This window comes from Brachyhypopomus gauderio, chromosome 4 (genome assembly GCF_052324685.1).
Source record: "Brachyhypopomus gauderio isolate BG-103 chromosome 4, BGAUD_0.2, whole genome shotgun sequence".
Classification (NCBI taxonomy): Eukaryota; Metazoa; Chordata; class Actinopteri; order Gymnotiformes; family Hypopomidae; genus Brachyhypopomus; species Brachyhypopomus gauderio.
In genome coordinates, this window is record NC_135214.1 from 17,686,660 (window position 1) to 17,705,123 (window position 18,464).

General features: G+C 47.6%; 1 protein-coding gene across 2 annotated transcripts; it reads right to left on the reverse strand.

The window, feature by feature from the left end:
* Positions 1-306: 306 nt before the first annotated feature.
* dync1i2a (dynein, cytoplasmic 1, intermediate chain 2a) lies at positions 307-18,455 on the reverse strand. 2 transcript variants are annotated; one of them, XM_077002780.1, is made up of 17 exons: positions 18,305-18,455; positions 16,968-17,079; positions 16,542-16,656; positions 15,395-15,485; positions 13,907-13,960; positions 13,667-13,782; positions 8,214-8,300; positions 7,960-8,122; positions 7,682-7,781; positions 6,387-6,512; positions 3,260-3,406; positions 2,975-3,088; positions 2,207-2,340; positions 1,411-1,555; positions 1,030-1,170; positions 742-867; positions 307-612 (listed from the first exon to the last, which is right to left on the reverse strand). In XM_077002780.1, exons 2-17 carry the CDS (start codon positions 17,073-17,075, stop codon positions 499-501), a joined length of 1,881 nt encoding a protein of 626 aa, XP_076858895.1. In that variant the 5' UTR covers positions 17,076-17,079; positions 18,305-18,455; the 3' UTR covers positions 307-498. The 2 variants fall into 2 exon arrangements, with proteins under 2 accessions (XP_076858895.1, XP_076858896.1); XM_077002781.1 differs by lacking the exon at positions 13,907-13,960.
* Positions 18,456-18,464: the final 9 nt, after the last annotated feature.

An 18,464-nucleotide genomic window follows, 5' to 3' on the forward strand; every position in this document is an offset into this window, starting at 1 on the left:
AGCATTCCTGTAGATGCCAGTCAACGAGGTCCAGAACAGTTGGAGAAAAGGAAAAAAAAAAAGACAAACCATTTTGAAATTGGATAAAAACTCCAGAGCGTAAGGTTGGATGTCTTCAGGTGTAATATACAGTTCAGGCGCAGATACCACCGGGATGACCTTGAATTGTTGAGGATAACGTGCTTTCTGAAAGCGTCCTACACGAGAGCTTTAAGGCTTCTGGTACTCGAGAAGAGAGGAACACTGATGATTTCAGAGTTAACACCACACCAAGTCCAGTTTCGTTTCTTTTACTATGACCACAGCTTTTTTTGTTTGTTTGTTTATGGTTTTTTTTTTATTTTACTCTGAACCAAAGAAGAGGCAGAATCCAGTATGCAAATCATATTACTGAATTCTCAAAAAGGTGATTTTTATAAAACGTGAACATCGTCATCATGCTTTGTTGGGGTGTAGGGAGGTGGGTTTGTGGCTGGTTGATGCTGATCTCCATGGCGATCAGGACGGGAGGCGCTGGGCGGCCAGCTCCTCGGCATCGTCGCGGTTCTCGTTGATCTCCGCCAGCGTCCGGACGAAGCGAGGCCACTCATCACTGCGTGGCACAGCGATCTGCTGTAGGGGGCAGGAACAGGTGCCGTGAGACAGACGCGGCACAACCGGGGGCCGAAAAAGGCATTTTTTGAGAGGAACCAGAATAAAACACCTGCCGTGTTACTAGATCTGCATGTGGCTCTAGCTCACCTCTCCAACGTCATAGATGAGAATCTGTCCCTCAGAGTCTCCCACGGCGATCTCGCGGCCGGACTGGGCCCACCTCAGCCGGTTCAGAGCTGGAGTACCTTCCACTGTAACACTGGCAGTGGGGACCTACACACACATGGAAAAAACCCTCCAAAATTAGGCATTTTTCATACTCCTTAAAAGTAGTCATAATAAATTTTCACTGACAATGAAGAACCTACAAAAACTATGAGGGTTACTGACAGTTAACCCACAGTGTGAGTGTGTGCGTGCGCACATGCATCAGACCTCGGTGTCATTATTGAGGTTCCACAGGTCCAAATGTCCGACTCCATCCACGCAGGCGAACAGGGCGGGGTGGACAGGAGACCACATCACGTCATAAACGTAGTCAGAGTTGTCCTCAAACGAGTACAGAGGCTTGTTATTCTGCAGAATGAGTCAGCGCAGGGGCAGAAAGAAGAGAGAAACCCAAAGACTCACTATCCACAGCCACAACAGTATAATCAGAACACACACGGAACCAGAAGTGGGTATCGCGCAAAATGTGGCCGTTGAATGGACGTTTGAAGTAGAAACAAATCTGGCAATTTCACTGGATTCTATTGGTCAAAGTGTCTGTTTCCATCGTATCGTCCTGTTAGGCAGCCCGGTGCAGCCCGCTGGTACCTTGGTGCTCCACAGCTTGACGGTCCAGTCGAAGGAGGAGGTGAGGAAGAGGTGCGAGAAGTCAACAGGACCTGCTGCCGTGTGGCAGTGGATACCGGTGATTGGGCCATGGTGGCCCTCAAACACTTCACTGATACCTGCCTTACTACACACACACACACGCACACACACTTCTGCTCAGTGGTGCCAAGATATCAACGCCACACAATAAGAGCGATGTGATAAAATATTTTGAATTTTGGTGTATACAAAGACATAAGCTGATACTGCGGTAAAATGACAGAAAGGCCTAATGGAATACATATAGTCATGCATTGTGTGTGTGTGTGTGTGTGTGTGTGTGTGTGTGTGACAACCTCCCTGCTGCTCATTACTCTGAGAGGTAAATAGCCAGAGTGAGAGCTGCTTCTGCCGTATTAGCAGAGTTGAGATGAGAGTGTGGTAATCACAGCATGCTAAGTGAAGTGGAAACTCTGACGCTCTGTAGCTGCTGAGGATACTCTAGCGCCTTCACCCGCCAATGGCTGACCCCGCCCACTCTGACAGCGTCGGAACATGACCTCACCCACACGGGGCGGGAACCCTGGCCACCCACCATGAAGGGAGACTTAGCCGAATGTCTTTGTGGGTGAGAAGGCCTCGTCTGCTCAAATGATCTGTGACCCTCAACTGTGAACCGTCAACCCTCAAAAATGTTATGCTATAATTTTTTTTATCCTTAACCAGAAGCCCTCAAAAATCAGATATGGGAGAAGCTGGTTTGTTTTGGTTGGATTAGCGTGAATGTGTGTTTTACCTGCCATGTCTACAGGCTGTGTAGACTGATCCATCCTCGCTGCCTACCACAAAGTTATTGACGTCACCCAGAGGGAAGGACATGGAGGTGACAGCTACTGCCTTTGACTGCTTAAACACCAACTCCATACTGTCCTGTAAGAGACAGGTGATGTCACCATGGCCAGTGTGCACCCCCACAGCACAGTAAATAGCCTCTCTTGGAGCACACGCACACGCCGACACACACACAGCAAATAACCTCCTCCTTTGGTGGTTCCCTAATGGATGATGTAAATTCAGCTAACACTTCATAAATGCTTCACATTTGACACTGTGGTTTGGCAAATCGCTTGGAATGACCGAGTAACAGTAATGTAATTCTGCACTAAAAACTATACTGCGACATGCAAGCAGTCATTTAGCTCCAAAAGACGCTGAGGCTAGAGGTGGTGTTTGAGCTGAGGCTCGAGGTGGTGTTTGAGCTGAGGCTCGAGGTGGTGTTTGAGCTGAGGCTCGAGGTGGTGTTTGAGCTGTGGTGCAGAACCCCTGACGCCCTTCCAGACCACTAGCCCTAGCTCCCCTCCCTTGAGAATGTCCTTAAGGTGCCCACTCTATAAGAAAAAAAGCCTTCTCCATGGCCATTTCCCACTCTCATCTAGAAATTTGCATACTGCAGTATTTATACATCAGACAGATGCAGGAGGGCTGTAAGCTGTATGTTTAATTCATTTGGCCCACAGAGGAAGTGGTGAACAGATGAAGTGAACAGGCCGTTGGTTGAGGGTACCTGAGGCTGGGACAGCATGTCCAGACTCCAGGAACACATTTTGCCGTCGGTGGAGAGGCTGATCAGGTTGTGAGCGTTCTGAGTGCCCACAACATTCACACAGTACACGGGGTGCTAGCGGGAGAGGGGAAGAAAAGACAAATACAATATAGTAAGAAATGGGGGATCTGATAATCCTGCGAATGATGGCGGCGCTAATCGGCAGGCAAATCGTGCCGGCCGGCGGCCTCTGTCCTTGGGTTCGTCTCAGGATGCCTTGTGTGCGGGTGCCTTGTGTGCGGGTACCGTGTGTGCGGCGGCCGAGAGCGGGGTCCTCTGGATGGGGGTGCGTTTGTTACTCCGATTGTCCCACAGCACGATCTGCCCTGAGTATGTGCCCCCCACCACCAGGTTGGGGTGGAATTTAACAAACGCTGCGGACATCACCGCAGACTGGAGAGAGAGAGAGAGAGAGAGAGAGAGAGAGAGAGAGAGAGAGAGAGAGAGAGAGGAGGGCAAAAGGAGAGAGTGAATGAGTCATACATTTGAACAGCAGAATGGGTAAACGAGTGACTGACTGAAAGCCTGAAACACAATGGAGAGGCGCAGATCTTTGTGATAGTACACAGCCATCATGTGTCACCAGTGTAACTCCATCTGCCACTTTGATTCAAACCACCAAAATCCAAAATCCAGGGTGGCCAGACCTCCGTGGTACTCTGCTAAGCGTGAAGAGGAAGGCAAATCTAATTTTTCTTTACTCATGAACTAGTCAGAACCACCATACAGGCAAACACCGGATCCCTTCTGTTCCATGCTGGTCTACATATTAATCCCCAATCATTTGCATTGGGTGCACAAACACGGTTGTGAGTGGGTGAGCGTACACATGCATGAGTGGACAGATAAGGTGGACTTTCTGTGCTGGAAAATGTTCAGAAGCACCTCTGAGTTTGCACTCACAGACACATAAGCACATCACCACCACCACCACCACCCAGAACAATCCTCCACCATCCTGATGAGTCTCTTCTACTCACACACACTGAAGGACAAAAGGTCATTTTACAGCTTTCAGCAGACAAAGGCTTTTCACCATAATATTCGCACATGATGCGGGAAAAACAAGTTCACACTTATGTATGTGAGTTTTTCCCCTAAGTGTGTATAGCGTGTGTGAGCTGTGTATCCGTTCTGGAGACCAGCACATATGGTTCTACTCAAGATGTTCACCACAGCAACCACCTCAGGGTACACACACACACACACACACACACACACACACACACACACACACACACACACACACACACACCTAGAAAATCTGTGTCTGGTACAACCCATGGAAATTTCATCTCATCTTCACTTGCAGAATTATTAAAGACCCCATGCAGTGAAAATAAAGTTTTTAACCTTGCGAAGGTTCATATGGTGATTTTATATGCTAAAAGACAAATTACAAACGAAATAAGCGGCCGTCACCGTGGCCACCGCTTTTAGCTGCAGAATAGTCTGAAAAACACAGATACAGGCAGCCAGGGATTCATGCGTCACAAACATATGGAGGCGGTTCCATCAGCTTGGGGGCGGGGCTTTCCAGCTCATTAGCATAACGAAGTGAGCAGCACCATACGAGAAGCAGCTGGTCACGAGTTTCTTCACAAGCCCAGTTTCACTATTCTCAGAACCACGCAGAGACCCAAACACAGAGTCAGTGTTTGGTTTCCAAAGGGTGGGAGAGTCCGAGAAACAAGGGTGGTTGATTTGGATAAATCTCAACATCCCAGCCCAACTTCCAGAAGAGCCTCTGATTTGCAGTTCCCATGTTACAGATCACCGTTCTGAACCTTTTATTAATAAAGTTTTTATTAAAAAACAACCAAAAACAATCCTACACTGACAGTCAACATCATTCCATCACATCATTCCAGTTCTCCTGTACAGTGAGTACAAGCCAATATGTTGGTCAACTGGCATATTTATTTTTGTGTTATCCGTTGACTGTGTACGACAGATATACAGTTTGCTAGATAATGTTACATAATGTTAGCCTGCCAAGTTACATGATGATTCAAGTCACATGCAGACAGGACATTTTATATGTCTTGGGGGTGTTGACAGAGAAAGTTCAGGCAAACGTTACTTAAAGCAGTTAGTTTGATAGCCAAACTGCTGAATTGCATGATGGCTTTATTTATTCCCATAATTGACAGCACACTTCTCATGACTTTGGGGTTGTTCATGAAGAAAGCTCGTCACGATAAAAGGGTTAGCTCATCCAAGAGCATATGGAGAATGTGGAGAAAACCACTGTCTGCCTGAAAGGCTTGAAGGCATTTTTCTCCCACATGTGGTCATATGTATGGTCTGTGGTCAAGGAGTGGTCAATGTTAGCGCTTTTTGGAAAGACAACCGTGTCCACCAGTTTATTGCATCGTATGGCATAGATATGGTGTTGGTTTGTTCCTCGTGGGGAGTTTCAATGCACGTCTTCTCTGATGCTTTTAAAATGTACACGTCATGCACTGATACTATCAAAATAATTCCTGCAAGCTGTACAGTGTACTGTATATAGACTAGAAGCTTTCTATGGTGTTCAGAACGTTTCTTCCTGGAAGAAATCAGGATGTTTACAAGGTAGCCAGTTTTTCAGAGCCGGTGATGAGGACCGAGGTCATCTAACAGCATCACATTATAGAGACAGAGCTGGGGTCTATTTGCATATTCATAGATCAGTGTGGACTGAATGAAGGCAGCGTTGTACACGTATGCATAAGACACTTTCGGCATCAGATATTTTTTCTTGCAACTAACTTCTACATATGTAATTTTGATGAGAAATCTGTTTAAACCCCTTTCTGGTTAACAGAAGAGGGTATCTAACTAGTTCTATCTAGCTCTATGCTCACAAATGACATTCTTAGAAAGACTCACACCATACCTACACCCATTGGCCACTACATTGCCCCTACTACCAGTAATGAGCTTTACATGAGTCAGAACTCAGAGTTTAAATTGTAGTATATTGTTCTGTGCTGGAAACCTGCCTCTGTTCAACCAGCAACAACTTGTGTGTGTGTGTGTGTGTGTGTTTACGCACGCGTGCACACGTGTGCCTGAAGGAGCGAGAGAGCGCAAGAAAGCGAGGAAGAGAATGTGAATACCAACTTGGTGAAGTCACAGTTAAGACTCTGCAGGGGGACGAGTAAGAAGAGGAGAGAAAGGGGCAAAGCAAGGAGAACTGGCAACATGTTTGTGAAACAGCAACCCTCTGTGTGTCTGTGTGTGTGCGCACGTGTGTTGCGTGCCGTTTTAGTTGTTTTCCAAGCTGGAGTTTGTGGTATGTGCACGTGTGGGACAGAGAGCTGTTATTTCAGCGGGAGTGCTGGCGTGTGCGGCGCTGATCCGAGGGGGCGGGGCCTTCCTTCCCTACCTGGCAGTGGAAGACGTACTCCGGCGTGGGCTTCTTATACTTCATGTTCCAGACCAGGGCCACACCGTCAGGCTCGTGAGGAGCCTCCTCGTTGTTGTTATAGGAGGCCACCAGCAGCTCAGGATACTGAACACACAGAGAAACAGTAAAACCTCCAGCCAACACACACACACACACACACACACACACCTTCCCATCGGCTGAGGGAGAGGGGTGTGTGTGTGTGTGTGTGTGTGTGTGTGTGTGTGTGTGTGTGTGTGTGTAAATGCCAGGCACAGTGCGTCATTGCCCCTACTTCAACAAGATTTATTGCAGGGCGACTTTTGCTCAGCAGCAGTGGTGATAAGGCCAGCGTTGGCTTTAGCGCACACCGCGTGACGCTCGGACGGCCCTACTGCAGCCAGCTCCTGCACTGCCGCTGCCTACTGCTCTGAGAACAGTGGCAGGGCTGCTCCTACATGCTTGACTTCAGCACTAACCCAGGAAGCTGATCTGCAATCAGTGTCATTCCCAAAAACAATTCCCAGAGCCGGAGGGGTGACATGGCATTTCGGCCTTAAGGCTTAGCGTGTGCCAGCCCGGGGAGGTGCGGGCCGGCTGCAGGCCCGGCCCGTCTGGCCGGCAAACGGATCACAGCCTCTGGAGAAACCATGGCGGATGCAACAATAATACACGTCTGTTTAGATTGTATACATCTGCTAGGGGGAGTGAAATTGAGAGAACAGGAGAACACACTGAGTCCATTATGCATAACGAGACGCAGCACCTCCCAGTTTCGGACTGAGCTTCTGTTTTGACAGCACAAAAGCCATTTTCATTACATAATCGGGAAAGAAATGGGCCATTTGTCCCAGTTCAAACCTGTGGTTTGAAAAGCTATTAAACAAAATCTTAAATGCGGTACAAGTCACCCCTGCTCCCTGACGTCCACAGCTAACCATGGCAGCTAGCAGCAGACACTGTGGCCCGCTGGTTCTGCTTGGACTGTTTCCGGCTGGCTGGTAGCGGCTGTATTGTTGTTCTAAACTAGCAGCAGCTACATTTCTTCTCTATTCATGAGCTCCCCAGTAATGTGTTTTCGTCTGGGGATGTCTGAAGGGCTTGGCGGGTTTTCGGGTGACAGCGAACACCGAAAAGCTCAATGGCCTCACTTATGCCAAAACGTCATGTGGTGATGTAGCGGAGAATGACGTGGTAGGAGCTGCAAGGTGGCTGTGGAACTGTGGTAAAGTGTAGATGATACAGAGACAGCCCTGCGCGTGCAGGAAAGTGTCTCCGCGGCGACAGGCGCTTACCTGTGGGGACCAGTCTAGGCAGGTGACCACTCGGTGTTTGGACCAGCGCTCGTCCATGAACTGCCTGTTCAGGGAGAGCTTCGCCCCGGCTTGCATCTCACTGCAAAGAACCCCACACGCACGCAGACGCGTTAGCAAGGCCCAGACTCCCATTTCTCGCCAAGCAAGGGAGTCCGTCACTACGCCTGTCCGGAAAGTAGCTAAAATCTTAACAACTAAATGTTATGAGACGTTATCAAAACTAATGTGGCGAGGTGCAGGTGACGCGAGCCAGTTACCCCTCCTTGTCCTCCAGGTCACGGCCGCTGTAGTCGAAGAAGACGTCCACGTGTTCAGACAGGGCTCTTTCGATGATGCGTGTGCTGTGGTCGAAGAAGTCCATGAACTCCTCCGAGTGCAGGATCTGCAGTTTCTCCTCCTCGGTCAGCTCGTGAGGAGGTGCTGGTGAGGAAGAGGAGGAAGGTCAGTTGTGAAGCCGCATTAGGACACGCGAAGCAACGCAAAACTAATCTTGGAGTCCGTAGAGGTTCACCTTCCTCTTCTTGCTTCTGGACAGGCACCTCTCTCTCTGGCTCCAACGCTGGTTCTGCAGGGGGCACTTCTTCCTCCTCCTCTACCTCTGCAGAGCACACACGCACCTCGTATGACGTTAAGGTGTCGAATCAAAGTGTTTTAGTCGATACATTCTGACAAAAGTCATCAAAAAAAAAAACAGCTGGCAGAGTGCTGAGAAAGTGGGCTAAGAAATCACAATGAAGAATGACTGTTGTGTATCAAACAGATTTGGAACATATTGGTTTTATAAAGTAAAACAAACATGTGAATTGGCTGAAAAGGATTAATTAAAGTTTTAGAGAAAAGCTGCCACACCATTGCAAGTTAAAGTGTTACTGAAATAAACAATCAACATTGTTGGAGTTTAGGAAGCTGTGAGGAAGCTACACTTCTAGCCGAACTCCAAACTCCCTTTAGACACTGTGTCTGAGGTGTTACTGTGATAACAGCAGCTCAGCACTGGAACAAACAAAGCATCTGAAACAATGTTGGCCAGTCATGTTTCCAAAAGAGCTGTTCCTCTTCCACCGGGACTCGTCAGGACGCAGCCGGGGTCCAAGCCTGCACCCCCCCCCCCCCGCGTCTCCACCCCCCCGGTTAATGAACCACACTATTCAACAGGGGGTAGCACTTGTTAGCACAGATATCCTCTCCTTCTCCAATACACACCGACACAGGCATGCACACACAACACATCCCACACACGGGGCAGGAGGGCGGGCAGCAGGTGCCCTAACCCTCTCCGATTGGCCGGGGCCACCTGACGGGCGGGCGGTGCGAGGCAGATGGCTCCGTTGGGATTGTGTGCGGGAGAGAGGTGGCATAAAGATGGCACTGAGGTTTCTTTCTGCCTGACTGCTCCTTCTCAAGACTCTCTCCGGAACTACAGGGCCATGCAATTACCGCCACACCAGGGGGTCCGACGACGGCTATTCACACGGCGAGGATGTGCAACAAAATACAGCTTGCAGTCCCGAGCAGCTGGCGAGCCACACTGCGCTCAGACAAAACGTCGAGCTTCCCCTCCGACGCACACACACTCATCATCTGAAACAAACCCATCACTTATTGTTAGCTTAAGAGAAAAAAAATATATAAAGCCCACGAAACACAGACAGCAAACGTTAACACGATCTGGGCAAAGCGAAGAGGAATGGTGTATCGAGTTATGGCGTATCTAGTCATGCTTTTGCAGAAATTTGCCACATTTTGTCAGGCATGGGTAAATATGGCAAAGCCTTAGACTGTCCTTCCTCTGTCTGTTTGAGACGGGATTCGGGGGGTTGTGGGTGGTGATGGGGGGGTCAACGGGGAGGGGAGGATTTCAGGGGATTGTTCTGATGAGTTTACAGAGTTGCACTGATGACACAGACCATCTCACTGCGCTGGGCCCTCAGTCAGGGAAGGATAGAGCAGAGAAGGTTAAAATCTTTCCTTTCAAGGGCCTCAATCAGGCTCAGAGGAAAACAGTAATCAGTGTCTTTCAGTCCGGGGCCCGAGCGCACGCCACAGCCTTTCCTCCGCCAGCCAGGCCCGAGCAATCAACCTGCCAGGCATTAGCAGCGGAAAGACAATCTGAAAAATAAAGGGTATAATGCACCTGCCAGCCAAAATGGCCACTTGGAGAAAAGCTAGTGATCCTGGTGACCCCACAGGAGTAAGAGGGAGAGCCACGGTACACAGAGAGGGAGCGGCACAGAGGGACAGTGGGGGAGGGGGCGCAGAAAGAGAAACATTTACCAGAATTCTCCCTGATGGCAGATCCCCTTCCCCATCGACACCTCATCTCAAAGCAGCCCAATTATCGCTTTTGTATCATTTAAGGAATAAAAGCCTTTGGTGGGGGGTGGGGGGCAGGGGGACGGGGGGGGGGGGGAGTAATCACTGGCTTTTGTGGAAGGACAATATATTAATGCAAACGCACCACGGGTCCAGAGGTTGTTCGGGAACAAGACTAATGCCCTTTGATCTGCAGTGCAGGTGCACGAGGTCTGCGCAGACACAGACAGACAGGGAGGACCTGAACACCCAACTTCTGCTTATCAATGGGTCTAAGCAAACAAACCACAGCTCTCAGCACTGGGCTTTCTGAATTGGATTTTCAGGAGTCTGATTATCTTTGGGGGAGGGGGGGGGCTAAATTGGGCAGGACTCGTGTGGATGGGTTTTACTACTGAAAGAGGCCACAAACAGGCTTGCTCTGAGCACTTCTGGACCACTTTAAAAAGAGGAAACAGAAGGCTATATAAGTAGATCCCAGAAACACTGATAAACCAGATAAACTAACTTGGCCTTATTCATGCTGGGACATTTTCCTCCTCTCACCAACGTTTTTAAAACATCTCTGGATGAATCTAGAGGAAACTCCGGATATGGTGCTTCAGACAAACTTAGCACTGCACCAAAAAGTATTCAAGTAGAAAATGGAGCTCTTTCCTGTTCAGCACTGAAGAATAAAGACCTCAGCTGTGGTGAACATAAATGAAACACAATCAAGAGTAATGGGGAATATGACAACACACTGCTTTATAAGTCAAAAAGCACTTTATCTCCTCTGATGTCACTACCTGCAATCCATCAACCAGATCAATAACAGACATGCATGCAGGAAAATCCTGTCCGGCAGACAAGAGCACCATTAGACCGTCGTCCTACCATCAAAAGCAAAACAAATACAATCAGCCTCGGTAATGTATCAGTTCACAATATCTCCCGTCATCCTGGGCCATTTAAGATGAGCTACACTCTAGTAGACTAGAAAGTCCTAGAAGCTGGCGCGTAGACACATGGTGAAATGTCTGGCACCATTACTGGTTCCAGATTCCTTATAAACTTCATCATTCCCCTCCAGACTGCGATCAACACATTGATTGTTTCAGGATTTATTAAATTCATGTCTTCAAGAAGAATAACGTAAATGTAAATGAGAAATTCAAGCTCGGACAATAGGTCTAATTTGAAAAGGCGTGCGTTTTTCTCCGGCTGAGGGTGGTGTTAAGAGCGCCCGAGTTAAGAGTGAGACTCTCCAAACGAGAGGCTGCTCTCACGGCCCAGTGATTAAAATGGAGCAGCACAGCCCCTCTCGAGGGGGCAAAATTAAAACAATCACCTTTAATTGAGGTTCATATTCACGGGGAAGCCCATTCGCCCAACATTCAGGCCTCAGCCTGTCGGGGCCCGGAGCGCCGCGTCCAACAGCGGTCAGATGATAGCAAGCACCCACTGTTTGGACACAGGACTACAAGCGGCCTGCTGCATTTACTGGAAGACTGGCTGCTTTATAGGTGCTGGGTATTTGTAGGCCATGGCAAAGTTTCCTAGATGAACGTTGAGATTTTCCATTTACAAGCTTTCATTTCCTTATGAACAATGTTTAATGTTTTCCATTCAGAAAGGTAGTGACTTTTGAGAAATTCTGATTCAGTGTTTGGAGCATCTCAGAATGTCATGCTCCCGTTAATCCTGCACAACGCCATTCTCCATTCCACATTCCCAACGTGAAGACCAATCATGTCTCCTGCAGGCAGAAGACTGAAGACGCGGAATCTGAACTGAATGGAGCAAATCGAGGACGTTAATCAGCGTGTGTGCCGACCAGAGTCACGAGCAGCCACATCTGTGCTATGTGGCGTAGTTCAGCGCTCACTCCTACACCGCACCACCCGCTGACCTCCTGAGAGCGGACGCCCTCCGCCCTCGCTGCCTCCACAGCCCACGATAACTCAATCATCCAGAGAGAGAGAGAGAGAGAGAGGGGAAGGGGCGGGAGAGAGTAAGAGATAGAGAGAGAGAGAGCAGAGAGAAATACATAAAGAGAAGGAAAATGTGTGTGTGTGAAAAAGAGAGAGAGAGAGCGCCTGCCATCTCTGTGAGTGGCGGAGACGAGAGGCGTGAAAGCCTCCTAATGTCACCCAGTGTGCTTTGTTATGTTCCTGCGGGCTGAAGGGGAGAAGACAGGGGAAAGCGAAAGAGTTGATGAAATGATTACACAGTGGCGGAGGCAAGGGTGGAGGGAGAGGTGGAGGGAGAGGTGGAGGGGGTTGGCGGAGCGCTGGTGTTGTCTGAGGATATCGGCCCCGTTAAACACACTTTTACAATGCCAGGGAAGGTGTCTGCACACTTTAACAAGGGGAGAGTAAATGAAAAAAAAAAAGACAGAGGATGGAGTCTCACCCCCCCTGAAGGAGTGGGAGTGCGGAGAGAGAGAGAGAGAGAGAGAGAGGGGGGGGGGGGGGATGCTGCCAGAGTTAGGAATCATTCCAGGACTGCTAGGCTCAAACCTCCTGCCTCTTTTAATCCCTTGACCCTGATGTGTTAATAGGATTTTGCATTTTCTGTAACCACTATGTCAAGATCACTACACATTGGCTACTTACAGTGTCTCTTTATCTACTTCACATTTCATATGCAAGCCCGTTATTGAAATATACACAGAGGTGTAAGAGGGAGGGATTTACTACTGCCAGTCAGCTGTCCTATCTGGCCCAGACAGGACACTATATGCCACTGAATTCATTATATGGGCTCCAAATTTCCTTACAGGATTCAAAATAGGGAGAACAGAGACCTCCATCAGAACAAAAGCAGGGTAATGCATGCAAAGCTATCTGAGCAACTGTGAACACACACCCACCCATCCATGCACTCAGAGCAATTACTACCCCCCCCCCCCCCCCCCCCCCCCCCCCAAACATGTGCTTGACACGAGGACCTGATCACTACGAGCCAAACAGTGAATGGAGTTTTGTGAAGACACACACAGGGTTCGACATGAAAGCTCTGAGCTGCAATTACATACGTGTTGACATGCTTCACCTGCATTAGCAAGACATGGCACACTTCTTCATATCCCTCAGTCTACTGTTCCTCATCCTCGCCCACTCCCGCACTAACTCTGCTCTCCTTCACCTCATGCACCCCCCATCTCGCCCTAAATGGAAATTGGCTAGAGGGACCCTACCATTCAGTGAGACAGGGGTAGGTCATGAGGAGGAGGGCTGCGTGTGTGTGTGTGTGTGTGTGTCTCGGGAAGTTTAATCTTTCCTTGCCTTCTTACGTTTCCCAAGGCCCCGCAATTTTCCCTTAGCTTTCATCTCCGTGTTCGCTTATGTCAGATAATTTCCAAAGCAACTTCACACACACACGCACGCACATACGCTCGCTCGCTCGCACTGTCCTAGTTCTGATCAGAGGTCTGCTGCCCTGTAGTCGGGCCAGACACGTTAGCCATACCGTCCGCCTCTAACGGGCAAGTTTCAACACACAAAGAACACGGCACCGCCGAAGCGGGGTGGTTCGATGAAAGTGGTGGAGCGCAAATCGCAGCAGGGTAGTAGAAGGTGCTCCATATGGTGCAGAGAGCAGGTCGGTACCGGTGAGGCGGGCCAGGACGGCTCAGGGTCCGACGGCATCTGCCCGGTGGCCACTCACCCTCTTTGTGCTGGCTCTGGGTGGGCGTCTGAGTCTCCTTGGTGTAGGAGACCACTTCTTTAGGAGGGAAGTCCACGTGGGTGATCTTCACCATACCCAGCTTCATCGCACCTCGCCTGAGATCACACACACGGACAGTCAAAACCAGGCCAGAACGGTCACATGACCGTTTTGAGTATCTCATGCGGAAATGGTGCATCACGACAGGCGAAAGAAAGGCCAACAGAAAGGAGGAGGTACCCCAGCTGAGAGTGAAGCAGCAGTGTCGAGGGGTCAGAGTCCCAGTGGAGTGTCCTGTTAGTGTCAGCGCACCAGTGTTAGTGAGCGGGAGTGAGAGAGACAGAGAGTGAGAGAATATCAAACAGATATTAGGGGGTAATTAAAGATCAGAGTCAGAGCAGAAAACAAGCCTTTACAACCATTTTAACAAGAGGATATAACAATGTCGATAGGCTGCATCACAAACGGTGTGGTGGGCAAACAATCGTAAGTATCAGGAATTACGTATGCATCGCCGGCTGTGTTTACCACTGCATGTGGAGTATAATTGTCCGGAACATAAGACAATAAATCTCTGGTGAATCACGGTTGGCAGGAGGAGGCGGGGCCTCATTCTCGCCCTGGAGCACTTTTATTGGCTGGCTACATCACAGGACTCTCCATGACTCACCAGCAGAAGCTCTACCTGAGGCTGTGGAGGGGGGCGGCGGTCCCAGAAGCGTGTACACGGACCCTGGTGGATGTGTGTGTACACAAACGTGTATGCCAGAGTGTGTGTGTATGTGTGTGTACCGTTAGAAAAATGACCTCCATGTGTGTAGGAAGCGGTGGTGCAGTAGGAGGAAATGAGTGGACACGAATGGCCTCAGGCAGAAGAGAGCCCCCCCCCCCCCACCTCCCCAAAGGGCTGCACTGTGTGTGTGTGTGTGTGTGTGTATAAAACAGGTTAGTTTTTCCACTAGAGTCCAAATTTCTAATCAGGGGTTAAACAGTCCCCCTGGCAGCTCAGAACCAATCAGATTTCGTGCTCAGCTATTTTAGCTTTAACTTAAAATGGCACTTTCTTCTATTTCTGATATTCCACAATAGAATATTTTATTTGTTTTAGACACATACACTAATATATATATATATATATATATATATATATATATATATATATATATATATATATATATATATATATATATATATAAAAAAGAAGATTCAAAAACCTATGTCAGGAGAAAAGTAACCCAAACTAGAGACACTAAAGTTCACTATGTGGCAGGCATATATAATATATATATATATATATATATATATATATATATATATATATATATATATATATATATATATGTATTTACTGTTCGCACTAGGGGTTTTCCTACGTAGCATAAGCTATTTTTGAGGTACAGGCATAGCACCTGTAACACCACAGAGCTGCGAGGAGAAAGGTCCCACTTGTTCTAACCTGTACATAAAGCCACTTTCACAAAGCCTTTAAACAACATAAACATTTTGTCTTTGGTGCACAGACAGACTGTCTGCCGCATATACGATCCCACAGTCACGAAGCTCCTCAATGCTAACAATTACATATCAGAATACAGACCAAAAGAACGAGGGGGGAGAGAGAGGTGTGGGGATAATGTGTGCATCTGTGGGTTTTGTGCGAGAGAAAGAGTGTGTGTGAGAGCAGGAGTCAGGAAGGGTGGGTGATGAGGATGAGGAAGGCGCTGCTACCTGGGTCCCACAGCGCCGTCGCCCGAGTCTTGGCTGCCCGTCTCGCTTGGTGTGCCCACAGATTTGCCAGTAGGAGACATGGGTGCAGGAACTGTGTGCATGATTGGAAAGGTCAACGAAACTAAATATATTTTTTATCAGTATAATCCTATCAATCAACTTTCTCCTTACAGAAAATGTTATGCAACTTGTAAATGAAACTTCAATTTTAACTTTTAGTCTGTGGTATCAGCTTGTTGCTGATATAAATGTGTCATATTCTTTACTTTTAGTTTGTCAGAAACTTCATTTTAATTTCATTGCTATTATTCGGGTTCACATTCAAATATAGCTGCATATATGGCTATATATAAAGCATATATATATATATATATATATATATATATATATATATATATATATATATATATATATATATATATATATATATATATATATAAAGCATCAACAGTACTAATAGTATTATCAACATTAATATCAGTGTCTGAGTAAACACAATTATACTGTCAGCTGACATTTACAAATGTTACATTTTTACTACATAAAACTCATCAGGCATGCAGGAATATCAAGCCCCTTAAATGCATTCAGTGTCAAACGTATACTGACCTGGAACAAATTAACACATTTCATTAAGTAATACTGTGGTGACCGCTGGTACCTCATTTGCTTTGAAGGCAGAACCTCAAACACACGCATATTGAAGTTCTGCCTAGAGTATGTCTGCCCCCTAGTGTTTGCTGCGTGAACTGTATCTAACATTCATAACCTCTTATTGATGGCCTTAAAAAAGAAATTCTATCTAGCTGGATCACACCTTACACCTTTTTTATAAGTAGGACTTGTATTTCTAGCCATATCACAAGATTTCAATAACTTTCAGAAAAGAAGTATTTTTTAATTTGTTGCAGAAGTACCTAGCTTAAAATCTCCTGACTGGCCCAACCATATAACATGTGTCTGACAATAATAATGATGCTATGTGCTTAAATATTTAGTAGAAGTGGCAAACATCTTATGCAACAGCACACGGGGCAGGAATACACCGTGGAACCGTGAGTTCTGCTGGCTCGTAGGAGAAGGGTGTGAGGGGGGCACTGGGCCATCTCGGCGGGGCAGGCGGGTGGAGGTGTGGGTGGAGTCTTACCCACGGACACGTCGGGGGTGATGCCCATGCTCTGTAGGAGCGCCTCCGCCTCCCTCCTCTTCTTCTCCAGGTCAGAGTCATCATGAAGGACGACAGGCTCCTTCAGCTGCTCCGCCTGACGGAGGGATACGTGTTCACAAGGGCTTGGTGTTACAGCGAATAAAAAATACGCCTGCACTCCACATGACGTGGAAAAGCACACGTGCATTCAAGACTTCATACTACCAAAGCTCATAGAGCACAACACTTTAACACACTCATTGTATTTCCATTACCCACGTTGGGCAGGGAACATTCAATTGGGTCTCTACCACATTGACATGATCGATAAGTGTGACGGGCTTTGTTACTGTTGTGTGTTTTAAAGTGAGCACCAAGGACAAACGCATCCATCACCACGTTTTGTATATCTAGGTGTGTTTCCACCTCTTTTTTCTTGCGCTCCTCCTCTTTTCTCTTCTTTTCCTCTCTGATTTGTGCCAGGCGCTGTTTCTTCCTCTCCAGCTCCGCCTTCAGCTCACTCTTGTCTGACATGATGCTGGAGGAGAGAGAGGCAGGACCCAGCCACGTCCATTCAGCGCTCATTAACCACTTCCACAAATCTGCAAAAACAGGGTGTCTACCCCTAGAGTGACTGTTTACTTACCACCAGACACCAACATTAAAGCCACTTTGGGCACCCAATAACTGCTCCGAGTTACCAAACCAAGAATAGAGAGGGCAGTAGCACATGACAAAGCTGCCCTCTCAATCTCCTCCTACACATTCAGATACAGTAGGGCTCATTTACCAAGGACTCAAATGACCTTCATAGGGAAGCATCATATAAGCATTACTAGACAGTGAGAATCAGGTTGGATACATTCCTTCTAAATTGTTAAGGGCCAATTTTCCAAACTTAGAACAAGCCAAAGGGTTTTTCAGTTAATTGTTAGTGGTTATTATTCACCTTTGCAACTGCAAGTAAGTACAAGATTCAACTGAAGACATGGCCACTATATTACCTTTTCATCCTGGTTATAAGAAGCACATATGTATGTATGTATGTATATGTATGTATGTATATATACATACACACACTCAAGCACGTTTTTAATCCATGTACTTTATATTAGACAGTACTTTATACTAGACAACAGTTGCCTAGTATTGTTCAGTCCGGATCACACTGCATCTCGTTTTTTGATCTTTTATAGGATGCTGAATAAGGCCGGTTGTGCTTCAGTCACCACAGACTTGGGTCTGTACTGCCCATCGGGCACAGTGAAATACTCCAATACATGTATTAGGTAGCTAGATACTATTTTTCAGCTGGAACAACAGAATTAACGTTAATCAAGTTAGTCAGTTTGGACAACCTGGTGTTGGGCGATAGATCCTGAACTCGTCTCAGGTTCTGCCTTGTTTCGCAGATATACAAGACGGCACAACGTCCAGCTGGCTAGCCGGACACGGCGGCGGGCGCCTTGGATAACCGCTAATGCGTACAGCATCTTTTGTTGCAGCACATACCGTTACACGCATCCACCGTGGTGGTAAATGAGTCGAGCAGTCTCTTTACCCCGGTGTAGTTCACGTAGTGGGGCAGCTACAGGGCGGCGCCCGCTAGCTGGTGTAGCTACCTAGCGTCACCCTGCTAACTGTCCAAACTCCTCATTCAACCAGGCCAAGATAAAACTAACTTCAATACCGACGTTATCGCAAACGAGGCGGAATATTTTGTTTTCCAAACTTTCGACGGAGTTAAATAGACGTACACTCACCCGCTAGCCGTTTTCCTTGACTCAACTCCAGAAAACCGTTGTTGTTGACAACGAGCACGTACGTTAGCTTGCTAGCTAGGGTCGCTAGCTAGGGTTGCTCAGCAGCCGCTTCCGGGTACAGCAGCTGTGACGCACGACGGACGCCGCAGAGGGACAAACC